Source organism: Salmo salar, chromosome ssa18 (genome assembly GCF_905237065.1).
Source record: "Salmo salar chromosome ssa18, Ssal_v3.1, whole genome shotgun sequence".
Classification (NCBI taxonomy): Eukaryota; Metazoa; Chordata; class Actinopteri; order Salmoniformes; family Salmonidae; genus Salmo; species Salmo salar.
Genome location: NC_059459.1, coordinates 64,246,890 through 64,262,881, shown reverse-complemented (window position 1 = coordinate 64,262,881; position 15,992 = coordinate 64,246,890). Strand labels below are relative to the sequence as shown.

The window sequence follows — 15,992 nt, the reverse complement described above, 5'->3', positions numbered from 1 at the left end:
GTGCTCCGAATACAACAGGTGTAGACCTTAGAGTGAAATGCTTACTTACAAGCCCTAACCAACAGTGCAATTTTTAAGTAAAAATATAGGTATTAGGTGAACAATAGATAAGTAAAGAAGTAAAAAGAAAGTGAAAAATAACAGTAGCGAGGCTGTAAACAGGCACCGGTTAGTCAGGCTAATTGAGGTAGTATGTACATGTAGGTATGGTTAAAGTGACTATGCATATATGATAAACAGCGAGTAGCAGAAGTGTGAAAGAGGGGGTGGCGGGACACAATGCAGATAGTCCGGGTAGCCTATATGCGGGGGCACTGGTTGGTCGGGCTAATTGATGTAGTATGTAAATGTAGGTATGGTTAAAGTGACTTTGGATATATGATAAACGGAGAGTAGCAGCAGCGTAAAAGAGGGGTTGGGGGGAGCGGGACAATGCAAATAGCACGGGTAGCCATTTGATTACCTGTCCATGAGTCTTATGACTTGTTGGTGAAAGCTGTTGAGAAGCCTTTTGGTCCTAGACTTGGCGCTCCGGCACCGCTTGCCATGTGGTAGTAGAGAGAACAGTCTATGACTGGGGTGGCTGGGGTCTTTGACAATTTTTAGAGCCTCCTTCTGACACTGCCCGGTGTAGGGGTCCTGGATGGCAGGCAGCTTATCCCCAGTGATATACTGGGCCGTACGCACTACTCTCTGTAGTGCCTTGCGGTCGGAGGCCGAGCAGTTGCTGTACCAGGCAGTGATGCAACCAGTCAGGATGCTCTTGATGTTGTAGCTGTAGAACCTTTTGAGGATCTCAGGACCCATGCCAAATCTTTTTAGTTTCCTGAGTGGGTATAGGCTTTGTCCTGCCCTCTTTACAACTGTCTTGGTGTGCTTGGATCCTGTTAGTTTGTTGGTGATTTGGACACGAAGGAACTTGATGCTCTCAACCTGCTCCACTATAGCCCTGTCGATGAGAATGGGGGCGTGCTCGATCCTCCTTTTCTTGTAGTCCACAATCATCTCCTTTGTCTTATGTTGAGGGATAGGTTGTTATTCTGGCACCACGCGGCCAGGTCTCTGACCTCCTCCCTATAGGCCGCCATGTCGTTGTCGATGGTCAGGCCTACCGCTATTGTGTCATCGGCAAACTTAATGATGGTGTTGGAGTTGTGCCTGGCCACGCAGTCGTGGGTGAACAGGGAGTACAGGAGGGGACTGAGCACGCACCCCTGAGGGGCTCCAGTGTTGAGCATCAGCGTGGCGGATGTGTTGCTACCTACCCTCACCACCTGGGGGCGGCCCGTCAGGAAGTCCAGAATCCAGTTGTAGAGGGAGGTGTTTACTCCCAGGATCCTTAGCTTAGCGCTGAGCTTTGAGGGCACTATGGTGTTGAACGCTGAGCTGTAGTCAATGAATAGCATTCTCATGTAGTTGTTCCTTTTGTCCAGGTGGGAAAGGGCAGTGTGGAGTGCAATAGAGATTGCATCATCTGTGGATCTGTTTGGGCAGTATGCAAATTGGAGTGGGTCTAGGGTTTCTGGGATAATGGTGTTAATATGAGCCATGACCAGCCTTTCAAAGCACTTCATGGCTACGGATGTGAGTGCTACGGGTCTGTAGTCATTTAGGCAGGTTGCCTTTGTGTTCTTGGGCACAGGGACTATGGTGGTCTGCTTGAAACATGTTGGTATTACAGACTCAATCAGGGACATGTTGAAAATGTCAGTGAAGACACCTGCCAGTTTTTCGCACATGCCCAGAGCGCACGTCCTGGTAATCTGTCTGGCCCCGCGGCCTTGTGAATGTTGACCTGTTTAAAGGTCTTACTCACGTCGGCTACAGAGAGCGTGATCACAGAGTTGTCCGGAACAGCTCTTGCTCTCATGCATGCCTCAGTGTTGCTTGCCTCGACTGGTGGTAAATAAACAGCCACGAGAAGTACAGATGAAAACTCTCTCGGCAAATAGTGTGGTATACAGCTTATCATAAGATTTTCTACTTCAGGTGGGCAAAATCTAGAGACTTCCTTAGATTTCATGCACCAGCTGTTATTAACCTTTCAGTGTGAAGGACAGGCAAACCATGATGCTGCAATTAATATGGCGATACTGAAAATGCAGCAAAAATGCATGGAGTATATTATTTATTAAAAGGCACATCGTTAATGCTTGCTATGTTTTACGTTCTTGTTGTCATTTGATGGACTGTTTACGTAATTGTCATGCAGAGGAATTTTGCCTCATACAATGTATAAATATCAATGTCAGTTCGAGAAACACGTACTATCACAAATCATTACATTTCATCCAAGTCGTCCATAACCTCAATTTGACCTCCTAGGCGTGGCAGCAGCCCAGACGCCCGCCGTCGTCTACGGCGTGGTCGACCTCTACGGCATGGCGGTCAAGGTGACCATCGTCCACAATCACAACCACAGCGACCGCCTCCGTCGCAACAACGCCATCATGCGGGCGCTGTCGCCAGACGTTGGTCGCCCCCGGCCCGCCCTCTCCCTCACGCCGGACCCCGACGCTCCCGACCGCCTCCTCTTCCACTCCAACTGTGGCCAAAAGGCAGCCATCATCAGCGAGGGCAGGACGGCGCTTCGCCCTCAGTATGTATTGTAACCATGGTCCTAATATTTTGATGCAATAAGGCACGAGGGGGTGTGGTGTATATATATGGCCAATATACCACACCTAAGGGCTATTCTTAGGCACAACGCAAGGAGTACCAGGATACAGCCCTTAGCCGTGGTATGTCGGCCATATACCACAAAACCCTGAGGTGCCTTATTGCTATTATAAACTGGTTACCAACATAATTAAAGACGCAAAAATATTTTTTGGGTCATACCCATGGCATACGGTCTGATATACCACTGCTTTCAGCCAATCAGCATTCAGGGCTTGAACCACCCAGTTTATAATGTACAGTATATTATAGATACATTTTATTGTGTGTGTTTTTCCTCGGGCAGTGCTACGGACGACTTCAATCACGGCGTGGTCTTGAGCGGCCGCCCGCTGCGCTCCAACGAGGTGTTCCAGGTGCGCATCGACAAGATGGTGGACAAGTGGGCGGGCTCCATCGAGATTGGCGTGACCACGCACAACCCCGCCTACCTGCAGCTGCCCTCCACCATGACCAACCTGCGCTCAGGTAATACCAACCAATCAGGTAATACCAACCTCTTACTCCTGCCCCCCTAGCAGGGTTACTTATCTGAAAGCAATACACTAGTAGGCCCAACTAGCCTTATTTTAGGCTAGGTTGAGTTTCCACCTCAGACCCTTCTAATCCTCCCAGGATTAGAGGATGGGGGCTTGATTAATCTAATTTTCCATACTCAAACAATGTTTGGAAAGGGCTGTGGATTGACTGATTTGATGATTTTGTTGTAGTTTGACTGATGTACTGGTTTTGTTGTAAGTTGACTGATGTGTTTGTACAGTCGTTCAAGGGTTTATTTTTACTATTTTCTAAATTGTAGAATTATAGTGAAGACATCAAAACTATGAAATAACACATATGGAATCATGTAGTAACCAAAAAAGTGTTAAACCAAATCAAAATATTTTAGATTCTTCAAAGAAGCCAACCTTTGCCTTGATGACAGCTTTGCACACTCTTGGCATTCTGTCAACCAGCTTCACCTGGAATGCTTTTCCAACAGTCTTGAAGGAGTTCCCACAAATGCTAAGAACTTGTTGGCTGCTTTTTCTTCACTCTGCGGCCCAACTAATCCCAAACCATCTCAATTTGGTTGAGGTTGGGGGATTGTGGAGGCCAGGTCATCTGATGCAGCACTCCATCACTCCTTCTTGGTCAAATGGCCCTTACGCAGCCTGGAGGTGTGTTTTGGGTCATTGTCCTGTTGAAAAACAAATGATAATCCCACTAAGCACAAACCAGATGGGATGGTGTATTGCTGCAGAATGCTGTGGTAGCTGTGCTGGTTAACCTCTCTGGGGTATGTGGGACACACTATTCAACAGCCAGTGAAATAGCAGGGCGGAAAATTAAAAACAACAAAAATCTCATAATTCAAATTTCTCAAACATACAACTATTATATCCCATTTTAAAGATACACTTCTTGTTAATCCAACCACATTGTCCGATTTCAAAAAGGCTTTACGGGGAAAGCATAACATTAGATTATGTTAGGACACCGCCTAGACAAGAAAAACCACACAGCCATTTTCCAAGCAAGGAGAGGCGTCACAAAAACCAGAAATACAGCTAAAATTAATCACTAACCTTTGATGATCTTCATCAGATGGCACTCATAGGACTTCATGTTACACAATACATGTATGTTTTGCTCGATAAAGTTCATATTTATATCCAAAAACCCCATTTTACATTGGCGTGTAATGTTCAGAAATGTTTTGCCTCCCAAAACTCCCGGTGAATGAGCACATCAATTTACAGAAATACTCATCATAAACGTTGATAAAATATTCAACTGTTATTCAAAGAATTATAGATACAGCGGTTGCATTAAGGAGAAGCGTGTCAGATTTCAAAAAAGCTTTACGGCGAAAGCAAACTTGCAATAATCTGAGTACAGCGCTCAGATATCAAAACAAGTCATACAGATACCCGCTATTTTGGAGTCAACAGAAATGATAAAAATTACATTATAAATATTCACTTACCTTTGATGATCTTCATCGGAATGCACTCCCAGTTCCAGAATAAATGTTAGTTTTGTTCGATAAAGTCCATCCTTTATGTCCAAATACCTCCATTTTGTTCGCACGTTCAGTCGAGTAATCCAAATCCACTGTACTCGCGCAGTGAGTTGAGACGAAGTCCAAAAAGTTATATTACACTTCGTATAAACATGTCAAACAATGAAAATAATCAATCTTTAGGATGTTTTTATCATAAATCTTCCATAATATTCCAACCGGACGATTCCTTTTGTCTTCAGAAATGAAAAGGAACACAGCTAACTCTCACATGAGTAAGCGCGATTGAGCTCATGTCATTTTCTCAGTCATCTGATTCCAATGGCTCTTATTCTCTCCCCATTCACAGTAGAAGCATGAAACAATGTTCTTAAGACTGTTGACATCTAGTGGAAGCCTTAGGAAGTGCAAAATGACCCCACAGACACTGTATAATGGATAGGGAATCACTTGAAAAACTACAAACATCAGATTTCCCACTTCCTGGTTGGATTTTTTATCTGGTGTTTGCCTGCCATATGAGTTCTGTTATACTCACAGACATCATTCAAACAGTTGTAGAAACATCAGAGTGTTTTCTATCCAAATATACTAATAATATGCATATCTTAGCTTCTGGGACTGAGTAGCAGGCAGTTTACTCTGGGCACCTTCTTTATCCGGACGTCAAAATACTGCCCCCTACCCAAGAGAGGTTAAGTGTGCCTTGAATTCTAAATAAATCACTGACAGTGTCACCAGCAAAGCACTGTCACACCACCTCCATGCTTCACGGTGGGAATGACACATGGGGAGATCACCTGTTCACCTACTTTGCATCTCACAAAGACACAGCGGTTGGAACCAAAAATCTCAAATTTGGACTCATTAGACCAAAGGACAGATTTCCACAGGTCTAATGTCCATTGCTCTTGTTTCTTGGCCCAAGCAAGTCTCTTATTGGTGTCCTTTAGTAGTGGTTTATTTGCAGCAATTTGACCATGAAGGCCTTAACCACGCAGTCTCCTCTGAACAGTTGATGTTGAGATGTCTGTTACTTGAACTCTGTTAGGCATTTATTTGGCTGCAATTTCCAAGACTGGTAACTCTAATGAACTTATCCTCTGCCGCAGAGGTAACTCTGGGTCTTCCTTTCCTGTGGCAGTCCTCATGAGACTGCACTTGAAGAAACGTTCAAAGTTCTTGACATTTTCCGTATTGACTGACCTTCATGTCTTAAAGTAATGATGGACTGTCTCTTTGCTTATTTGAGCTGTTCTTGCCATAATATGGACTTGGTCTTTTACCAAATAGGGCTATCTTCTGTATACCACAACTGATTAGCTCAAACGCATTAAGAAGTAAAGAAATTCCACAAATTAACTTTTTAACAAGGCACACCTGTTAATTGAAATTTATTCCAGAGAATGCCAAGAGTGTGCAAAGCTGTCAAGGCAAAGTGTGGCTACTTTGAAGAATCTCAAATACAGAATGTAATTGGATTTGTTTAACACTTTTTGTTGTTGATTACTACATGATTCCATATGTGTTATATCATTGTAATGATTTCTTCACTATTATTCTACAATGTAGAAAATAGTAAAAATAAAGACAAACATTGTAATGAGTAGGTGTGTCAACTTTTGACTTGTACTGCAGGTTGACTGAAGGTTGACTGAAGTTTTGTTGTAGGTTGACTGATGTTCTGGTTTTGTGTCCCAGGGACTTGGATGATGACAGGAAATGGGGTGATGCACAATGGAACCACCATACTGGACGAGTACGGACACAACCTGGACCGACTCAAAGTGAGTGGGAGACATACTTTACAGTCGTCCTTAAAATATTCAACTCTACCCCCCCTGCCTATTTCCCACCCTCTCGCTCTCTGTCCTGTTCCTGCTCTGTCTTTCACTCCTTCTCAGTCACTATCAACACTTACATGCTATTGTACTTCTCACACGTATCACCTGTTGCTGTGTGCTTCATCTCCTTCTCTCTGACCACTGTCTCTCTTTTTCCAGGCGGGGGACACAGTGGGCGTGGTGCGTAAGGAGGACGGGAGCCTCCACTTCTTTGTGAACGGGGTGGCACAGGGCCCGGCGGCGTGGAACGTCCCACCCAGCGTCTACGCTGTGGTGGACCTCTACGGCCAGGCCGCACAGGCCACCATCATGGACGACGTGGGTGAGCGGGGTGGGGGGGGGGGGGGGAAATAGGTTCCTAAGACGATTCCAGAAGTTTCAAGTGCGTCAGATCAGAAAGGTTTTGGAACCACGTTGTATACTGAAGACATGGACTGTATCTGTAGATGGTATGTGAATATCCTCATCCAACTAGCTTTGCCTCAACAACCATCCTCAACCGTTTCTCCCCTCTCTAGCAGACCTCCCCCCTCTCCCTGAGGACAGCTCGGAGGGCCCCACCGTCATGTCGCCCAGCAGCCCATGCTCGGTCGCCGGGGGCAACAGTGCCAACGACCTGCGCTTCCACCAGCTGCACGGCACTAACGCGGTAATTACCAACGGGGGGCGCACCGCCCTCAGACAGAACTGTCGATCCGAGTTCAACGACGCCATCGTCATCTCTAATAGGTCAGTGTGACGCGCGCCCACACACACACACGCGTCATCTCCAACAGGTCAGAAGGTCCACACACACATGTGTTTGTGCGTGTCCTGACTGTGTGTTGTCCATTGTCAGGTGCCTTCGAGACGGAGAGCTCTTTGAGATAGTCATTCAGAAGATGGTGGACCGTTGGTCGGGGTCAATAGAAGCAGGTAAGATAATGGCAGGTAAGGCGTTTTTATTTTACCCCTCTCGACCTTCTCACACAGCCCTATCCACACACACTGCAGTGGAGTGATACATGTTTGTCCGTGTGTGTGTGTGTGTGTGTTCTGTCCAGGTGTGACTGCTATCAGGCCAGAAGAGCTGGAGTTTCCCAACACCATGACGGATATAGACTACGATACCTGGATGCTTAGGTAAGGGGGGGGGGGGTCTGTTTTGTGTCTGTTTCAGTGCTTAACCATTCTAAATGAATGATTTTGAAACATAGATTAGATTCAGTCTACTGTTATCGAATCCTACTGTTGTATCCATCTGCTACAGTGGATCTCACTAAGAAACTTCTAAGGGAATACCTTCCTCTGCCTTGTGCATGAAATAAACCAAGTTTCACTTGAACTCCCTTTCACCCCCCCCCTCCCCAGTGGCACGGCCATCATGCAGGACGGCAACACTATGCGTAACAACTACGGCTGTGACCTGGACACTCTGACCACGGGCAGTAGGATCGGCATGATGCGCTCGGCCACCGGCGACCTTCACTACTACATCAACGGGGTGGACCAGGGAGTGGCCTGCACCGGGCTGCCGCCAGGTAAAGGTGAATGGAACCAGTGATCATAAACCTGTTATTACGACCCCATACATGGGCGAGGGGTCGGGGACTAAAGGCTCATGAACTGATTTTCAATTGGAGCTGATGGGTGTGTACTATACACCTTGTAGCCAGATGGTAGAAGTGTCTCTGAATAAATCCACCTAACAGCTCAAATCTCAATGCTATTTTGTTTAATATTTCAACTTGTATCTATCAAGGCTAGTCTCACTCAGATCTCTTTGTCAAGCGTCTTCACTTTCCAAATATATGGTGAACTTGGACAACCCCTCTTTCCTCTCTCTCTCTCCCTCCCTCCTTTCATCAGAGGTGTATGCGGTGATAGACTTGTATGGTCAGTGTGTCCAGGTGTCCATCACCAGTTCCTCTGGCCCTCAGGATAACAGTCTGTGTACCAGCAACATCACAGAGAAGAGTTTCCCCGTACACTCCCCAGGTACTGACCGCGTGTGTCATTTTTCTCTCAGGCTATGAATCTAAATAAGTTGTTGAACGACAGACAGGCTCACATCTCTCCTCCTTCCGTGCGTGCGTAGTGGCAGGCGTGGCCCACCGGCTCCACAGTAAGCATGGTAAGAACGTGGTTCTGCTGGGAGATGGCTGCCAGGCCGTCAGGGTGGGAGGATACGCACACGCCATCGTCTTCAGCGCCAAGGAACTCAAAACAGACGAACTGTTTGAGGTGAGTAGTGCTCTGTTATCTATACAGATGCAATCAGACCGCTCAATTTTCGTAACACTTGATTCATCTGGTGTGTGTGTGTGTGTGTGTGTGTGTGTGTGTGTGTGTGTGTGTGTGTGTGTGTGTGTGTGTGTGTGTGTGCGCACATAACATTCATTAATGACGTTGTATTATTGTCCCCTCCACCCACCCAGGTGAAGATAGACGAGGTGGATGACCAGTGGTCTGGTTCCCTCCACATGGGTCTGACAACCCTAGCCCCTCCAGAGCTGCCCTCCTGCCCCATGTCAGGCCTGTCTCCCTCCCTCACACAGCTCCGGTCCAAGGTCACCTGGCTGCTAGCCGGGTCAGAGGTCAGACGCAACGGGCTCCTGCAGAGACAGAACTACGGCGCCTCCCTGGACAGACTGATGGTGAGAGACAGGGCGTTGGATTCCAAAGCTCTGTTGAATCAATACTCTGTACTTATTTTGTCATTTGTTGCACAGAGAGAAACAATGAAAGAAAGAGTGGGAGGGAACATCTGGTTGGGATTGAAAGATGGAGACTATAAACATTAGTGCATATGGAATGGATAGAAGGATTGTGATGAAAAGATAAGTAGGTACTACATTTGGTGCCTGAGTTGGATTCTGTATTGTGTGTGTGTAGGTGGGTAACCGCGTCGGGGTGAAGAGATGCAGCGATGACACCATGCACGTCCTTATCGACGGAGAGGACATGGGACCAGCTGCCACCGCTGTAGCCAAGGTACACACACTTCATGAACGTACAACAGTTCTCTCATACACACGTCATACTTGTTCAATTCACACGCACAATTGTTTTCCTATCCTTGTGGGGACCAAAAAATGTATTCCCATTCAAAATCCTATTTACTTTAACCCCTAGCCCTAACTCCTTACCCTAATTGTAAACCTAAGCCTAAAATAGCCTATTTCCTTGGGACCGGTGAAATGTCCCAATTTTCCTTGTTTTACTACCACCCCACCTCTCTCCCCTATCTATAGAACGTGTATGCAGTGTTGGACCTGTATGGTCGTGTGACGGCGGTGTCCATCGTCAGTTCGTCGGTGCTGGAGGACGCAGGGAGCGTCAAGGCCCCCTCCCTCTCCTCAGACAGCTGCAGCGAAGGAGAGGAGGACCGCACGCCGGTGAGACACGGGTGTGGGGATGGAGGGATAGAGGGAGAAGGGGGATAGGAGAAAGGTGAGGGAAGGAGGGGACCGGTGGATGATATGCTTTCGCCTGGATCTTTAGTGATTATAGCTTGACAACGACAATGTTAGACTTTGTGTCTAAAGTAAGAAAATGTGTGGAATTTTTATTTCTCCGCTTTTGTCATGCAAGCATCTCAAAGTACAGTAGGAAACCTGAAATTGCTCCGTAGGTGGTTAAATACACTGTGTACAAAACATTAGGAACACCTTCCTAATACTGAGTTGCAACCCCTTTTGCCCTCAGAACAGCCTCAATTCGTCGGGGCATGGACTCTACAAGGTGTCGAAAGCGTTCCACAGGGATGATGGCCCATGTTAACTCCAACTCTTTCCACAGTTGTCAAGTTGGCTGGATGTCCTTTCGGTGGTGGACCATTCTTGATAGACACGGGAAACTCTTGAGCGTGAAACTCAGCAGCGTTACAGTTCTTAACAGAAACCAGTGCGACTGGCACATACTACCATAGCCTGTTCTACGGCACTTAACTCTTTTATCTTGCCCATTCACGCTCTGAATGGCACCATGCATAATCCATTTCAAAATTGTCTCAAGGCTTAAAAATCCTTCTTTACCCTGTCTCCTCCCCTTCATCTACACTGATTGAAGTGGATTTAACAGGTGACATCAATAAGGGATCATAGCTTTCACCTGGATTCACCTGGTCAGTCTGTGTCATGGAAAGAGCAGGTGTTCCTAATGTTTTGTACACTCAGTGTATATGTGTGAATTGATCTAAGGCAACAGCAGTAAAAAAATACAGTTTGTTTCATCTCTCCATCTCACTCTCCATCTCTCTCCTCCCCCCTTTCTATCTCCTCTCTCCATCCACCAGGTTGAGGGTGGTGAGCCGGCCCTGGCGCCCAACACAGTCATGGCCTTCCTGGAGAACCATGGGAAGAATATCCAGCTGTCCCATCAGAACCTGACGGCGGCCCGTGTCTCCAGCTACAACCAGGGCCTCCTAGTCACAGCACAACCCCTGCCCCGACAACAACTGTTCCAGGTACTGTGTGTGACTGGTGGGGTTAAGGGTGTGTGTGTCAGGATTTGATTGCCTAGGGGGTGTTTAATTGTTGTATAGGGACACAATATTTTATACTGCATTCTGTCGCCATAGTTTGTGATGACATTTCGACTATCAATGTTGCCATAGTTTCAGATCGACCGCCTGAACGCGTCGTGGACGTCGTCCCTGTCGCTAGGGGTGATAGGCCACTCCCCAGACCGCCTCAACTTTCCCTCCACTGCGTGCTGTCTGAAACGCTCTGTGTGGCTGCTGCAGAGAGACTCTGTCTTCCACAACTCACTGAAGGTACTGCGCACACACACACACGTCAGTGTTTTCCCCATGTTCATTTTGCAGCGGCACACCGCCGCTGCTAAGTCATTGCCGCCACTGCAAATACAAAAATATATCTTTAAATCATTCTGCCAAGGTGAGCTTTAAAGATCAGCGTTACAAGGTACAACAAGTTAAATATCTTCCTCAGATTCTCATCAGATCATCCGAGAAACCTCCAAGGTAACTAGCTAACGAGCTTGTAATCCTGGAAGTGTAACCAACCCTGTTAAGATACAGGAACCTTCTGCCAGTGAAATAATTTTTGCGGTTAATATAGAAGTGGCTGGTGATGTTATTGAGATCCAGAGATACAATTCAACTGTCCTTGAGTTTCAAAGAAGGAGACATTTTTTAATTTTCATGCATTTGAGTTGAAAAAAAAGTCACCTTAAGTTTTGTTGTACGACTGTGAGAAGGTCCCCTCCGCTCTCTCTGCCACAGCTACTGCATTAAATTCTAGGGGAACACTGCGCACGCACTCAAGGTACACGCACACTCTCAAGGTACAGATAGCAAGACGAACGCAACACAAAGCTTAATGGAGATCTCTCCCTCTTCTCTCTTTCCCTCCATCACTTCACCTCCCTTCTCTTCCCGTCTTCATCCCCTGCTCCACTCCTCCCCATCAGATCTGTGAGAACTATGGTCCTAACCTGGACACATGTCCAGAGGGTACAGTCCTGGGTCTGCTGGTGGATGGGAACAGCTGTCTGCACCTTTATGTGAACGGTATGGACCAGGGAGTAGCAGCCCAGGATATCCCTATGCCATGCTACCCCCTCGTAGACCTATACGGACAGTGTGAACAGGTACGTCTCGACCCCCCACTCCCATTCCAAACCGTCAGAATCATTTTAGAGGTTGAGGAAGTTAAGAAACGTCTACCTGGAAAAAGAAAGCTGTTGACATGATTTAATGATGAGAAGTCAGTGGAAAACCGGCCCACCGTCCAGGTAGACCTCTGAGCATACTGTAAATCCGGCCTGGGCTCTCTACTTCTACACAAACAGACTGGTAGTCATGGTTTGCATCCAAAATAGCACCCTATTCCCTATATAGTGTGCTACCAGAGCCTGGTCAAAAGTAGTGCACTATTGGGCTCTGGTAGCACACTATATAGGGAATAGGGTACCACTTTGGATCCTGTCCGGTTGCATCACCGCCTGGTATGGCAACTGCTCGGCATCTGACCGTAAGGCGCTACAAACATAACGATGGTCAATATGGCCAAACAGTTCTATTTTTGTAGCATCAGACCAGAGGACATTTCTCCAAAGAGTACAATCTTTGTCCCCATGTGCAGTTGCAAACCGTAATCTGGCTTTTTTTATGGTGGTTTAGGAGCAGTGGCTTCTTCCTTGCTGAGTGGCCTTTCAGGTTATGTCGATATACAGTGGGGGAAAAAAGTATTTGATCCCCTGCTGATTTTGTACGTTTTCCCACTGACAAAGAAATGATCAGTCTATAATTTTAATGGTAGGTTTATTTGAACAGTGAGAGACAGAATAACAACAACAAAATCCAGAAAAACGCATGTCAAAAATGTTATAAATTGATTTGCATTTTAATGAGGGAAATAAGTATTTGACCCCTCTGCAAAACATGACTTAGTACTTGGTGGCAAAACCCTTGTTGGCAATCAGAGGTCAGACATTTCTTGTAGTTGGCCACCAGGTTTGCACACATCTCAGGAGGGATTTTGTCCCACTCCTCTTTGCAGATCTTCTCCAAGTCATTAAGGTTTCGAGGCTGACGTTTGGCAACTCGAACCTTCAGCTCCCTCCACAGATTTTCTATGGGATTAAGGTCTGGAGACTGGCTAGGCCACTCCAGGACCTTAATGTGCTTCTTCTTGAGCCACTCCTTTGTTGCCTTGGCCATGTGTTTTGGGTCATTGTCATGCTGGAATACCCATCCACGACCCATTTTCAATGCCCTGGCTGAGGGAAGGAGGTTCTCACCCAAGATTTGACGGTACATGGCCCCGTCCATCGTCCCTTTGATGCGGTGAAGTTGTCCTGTCCCCTTAGCAGAAAAACACCCCCAAAGCATAATGTTTCCACCTCCACGTTTGACGGTGGGGATGGTATTTTTGGGGTGATAGGCAGCATTCCTCCTCCTCCAAACAAGGTGAGTTGAGGTGATGCCAAAGAACTCCATTTTGGTCTCATCTGACCACAACCCTTTCACCCAGTTGTCCTCTGAATCATTCAGATGTTCATTGGCAAACTTCAGACGGGCATGTATATGTGCTTTCTTGAGCAGGGGGACCTTGCGGGCGCTGCAGGATTTCAGTCCTTCACGGCGTAGTGTGTTACCAATTGTTTTCTTGGTGACTATGGTCCCAGCTGCCTTGAGATCATTGACAAGATCCTCCCGTGTAATTCTGGGCTGATTCCTCACCGTTCTCATGATCATTGCAACTCCACAAGGTGAGATCTTGCATGGAGCCCCAGGCCGAGGGAGATTGACAGTTCTTTTGTGTTTCTTCCATTTGCGAATAATCGCACCAACTGTTTTCACCTTCTCACCAAGCTGCTTGGCATTGGTCTTGTAGCCCATTCCAGCCTTGTGTAGGTCTACAATCTTGTCCCTAACATCCTTGGAGAGCTCTTTGGTCTTGGCCATGGTGGAGAGTTTGGAATCTGATGGATTGATTGCTTCTGTGGACAGGTGTCTTTTATACAGGTAACAAGCTGAGATTAGGAGCACTCCCTATAAGAGTGTGCTCCTAATCTCAGCTCGTTACCTGTATAAAAGACACCTGGGAGCCAGAAATCTTTCTGATTGAGAGGGGGACAAATACTTACTTCCCTCATTAAAATGCAAATCAATTTATAACATTTTTGACGTGCGTTTTTCTGGATATTTTTGTTGTTATTCTGTCTCTCACTGTTCAGATAAACCTACCATTAAAATTATAGACTGATCATTTCTTTGTCAGTGGGCAAACGTACAAAATCAGCAGGGGATCAAATACCTTTTTCCCTCACTGTAGGACTTGTTTTACTGTGGATATAGATACTTTTGTACCTGTTTCCTCCAGCATCTTCACAAGGTCTTTTGCTATTGTTCTGGGATTGATTTGCACTTTTCGCACCAAAGTATGTTTATCTCTAGGACACAGAATGCGTCTCCTTCCTGAGCGGTATGAATGCTGCGTGGTCCCATGGTGTTTATACTTGTGTACTATTGTTTGTACAGATGAACATGGTACATGCAGGCATTTGGAAATTGCTCCCAAGGATGAACCAGACTTGTGGAGGTCTACAATTTCTTTTGAGGTCTTGGCTGATTTTCTTTTGATTTTCCCATGATGTCACGCAAAGTGGCACTGAGGTTGAAGGTAGGCCTTGAAATACATCCACAGGTATACCTCCAATTGACTTAAATTTTGTCAATTAGCCTATCAGAAGCTTCTAAAGCCATGACATAATTTTCTGGAATTTTCCAAGCTGTTTAAAAGGCACAGTCAGCTTAGTGAATGTAAACTTCTGACAACTGTAAAACAAGTCCTATATCGACACAACCTGAAAGGCCGCTCGGCAGGGAAGAAGCCACTGCTCCAAAACCGCCATAAAAAAGCCAGATTACGGTTTGCAACTGCACATGGGGACAAAGATAGTACTTTTTGGAGAAATGTCCTCTGGCCTGATGTAACAAAAATAGAACTGTATGACCATCGTTATGTTTGGAGGAAAAAGGGGGATGCTTGCAAGCTGAAGAACACCATCCCAACCGTGAAGCACGGGGGTGGCAGCATCATGTTGTGCGGGTGCTTTGTTGCAAGAGGGACTGGTGCACTATACAAAATAGATGGCATCATGAGTAAGGACAATTATGTGGATATATTGAAGCAATGTCTCAAGACATCAGTCTGGATGTTAAAGCTTGGTCGCAAATGGATCTTCTAAATGGACAATGACTCCAAGCATACTTCCAAAATTGTGGCAAAATGGCTTAAGGACAACAAAGTCAAGGTTTTGGAGTGGCCATCACAAAGCCCTGACCTCAATCCAATAGAAAATTTGTGGGCAGAACTGAAGAAGCGTGTGCGAGCAAGGAGGCCTACAAACCTGATTCAGTTACACCAGCTCTGTCAGGAGGAATGGGCCAAAATTCACCCAACTTATTGTGGGAAGCTTGTGGAAGGCTACCCGAAATGTTTGACCCAAGTTAAACAATTTAAAGTTAATTCTACCAAATACTAATTGAGTGTATGTAAACTTCTGACCCACTGGGAATGTGATGCAAGAAATAAAAGCTGAAATAAATCATTCTCTCTACTATTATTCTGACATTTCACATTCTTAAAATAAAGTGGTGATCCTAACTAACCTAAAACAGGGAAGTTTTACGAGGATTACATGTCAGGAATTGTGAAACTGAGTTTAAATGTATTTGGCTAAGGTGTATGTAAACCTCCGACTTCAACTGTAATAAGCGGTGTCAGAGGAAAGCCCATAAAATTGCCAGGGACTCCAATCACCCAAGTCATAGACTGTTTTCTCTGCTACCGCATGGCAAGCGGTACCAGAGCGCCAAGTCTAGGACCAAAAGGCTCCTTAACAGCTTCTACCCCCAAGCCATAACACTGCTGAACAATTAATCAAATGGCCACTGGACCATTACATTGACCCCCCCCCATTTGTTTTGTACCTGCTGCTACTCGCTGTTT

General features: G+C 46.0%; 1 protein-coding gene across 1 annotated transcript in view; it reads left to right on the top strand.

Annotated features, from left to right (window-relative positions):
- Positions 1-15,992, top strand: part of LOC106577658 (neuralized-like protein 4) — a 34,149-nt gene that overhangs the window by 13,476 nt on the left and 4,681 nt on the right. Inside the window, exons 10-25 of the mRNA XM_045700583.1 lie at positions 2,326-2,599; positions 2,966-3,147; positions 6,386-6,471; positions 6,688-6,850; positions 7,050-7,257; positions 7,367-7,443; positions 7,572-7,650; positions 7,879-8,048; positions 8,377-8,505; positions 8,606-8,751; positions 8,946-9,164; positions 9,403-9,501; positions 9,762-9,905; positions 10,805-10,975; positions 11,126-11,284; positions 11,944-12,123. Of these exons, the coding sequence (XP_045556539.1) occupies positions 2,326-2,599; positions 2,966-3,147; positions 6,386-6,471; positions 6,688-6,850; positions 7,050-7,257; positions 7,367-7,443; positions 7,572-7,650; positions 7,879-8,048; positions 8,377-8,505; positions 8,606-8,751; positions 8,946-9,164; positions 9,403-9,501; positions 9,762-9,905; positions 10,805-10,975; positions 11,126-11,284; positions 11,944-12,123 (2,486 nt within the window). The remainder of the gene's footprint in view (positions 1-2,325; positions 2,600-2,965; positions 3,148-6,385; positions 6,472-6,687; positions 6,851-7,049; positions 7,258-7,366; positions 7,444-7,571; positions 7,651-7,878; positions 8,049-8,376; positions 8,506-8,605; positions 8,752-8,945; positions 9,165-9,402; positions 9,502-9,761; positions 9,906-10,804; positions 10,976-11,125; positions 11,285-11,943; positions 12,124-15,992) is intronic.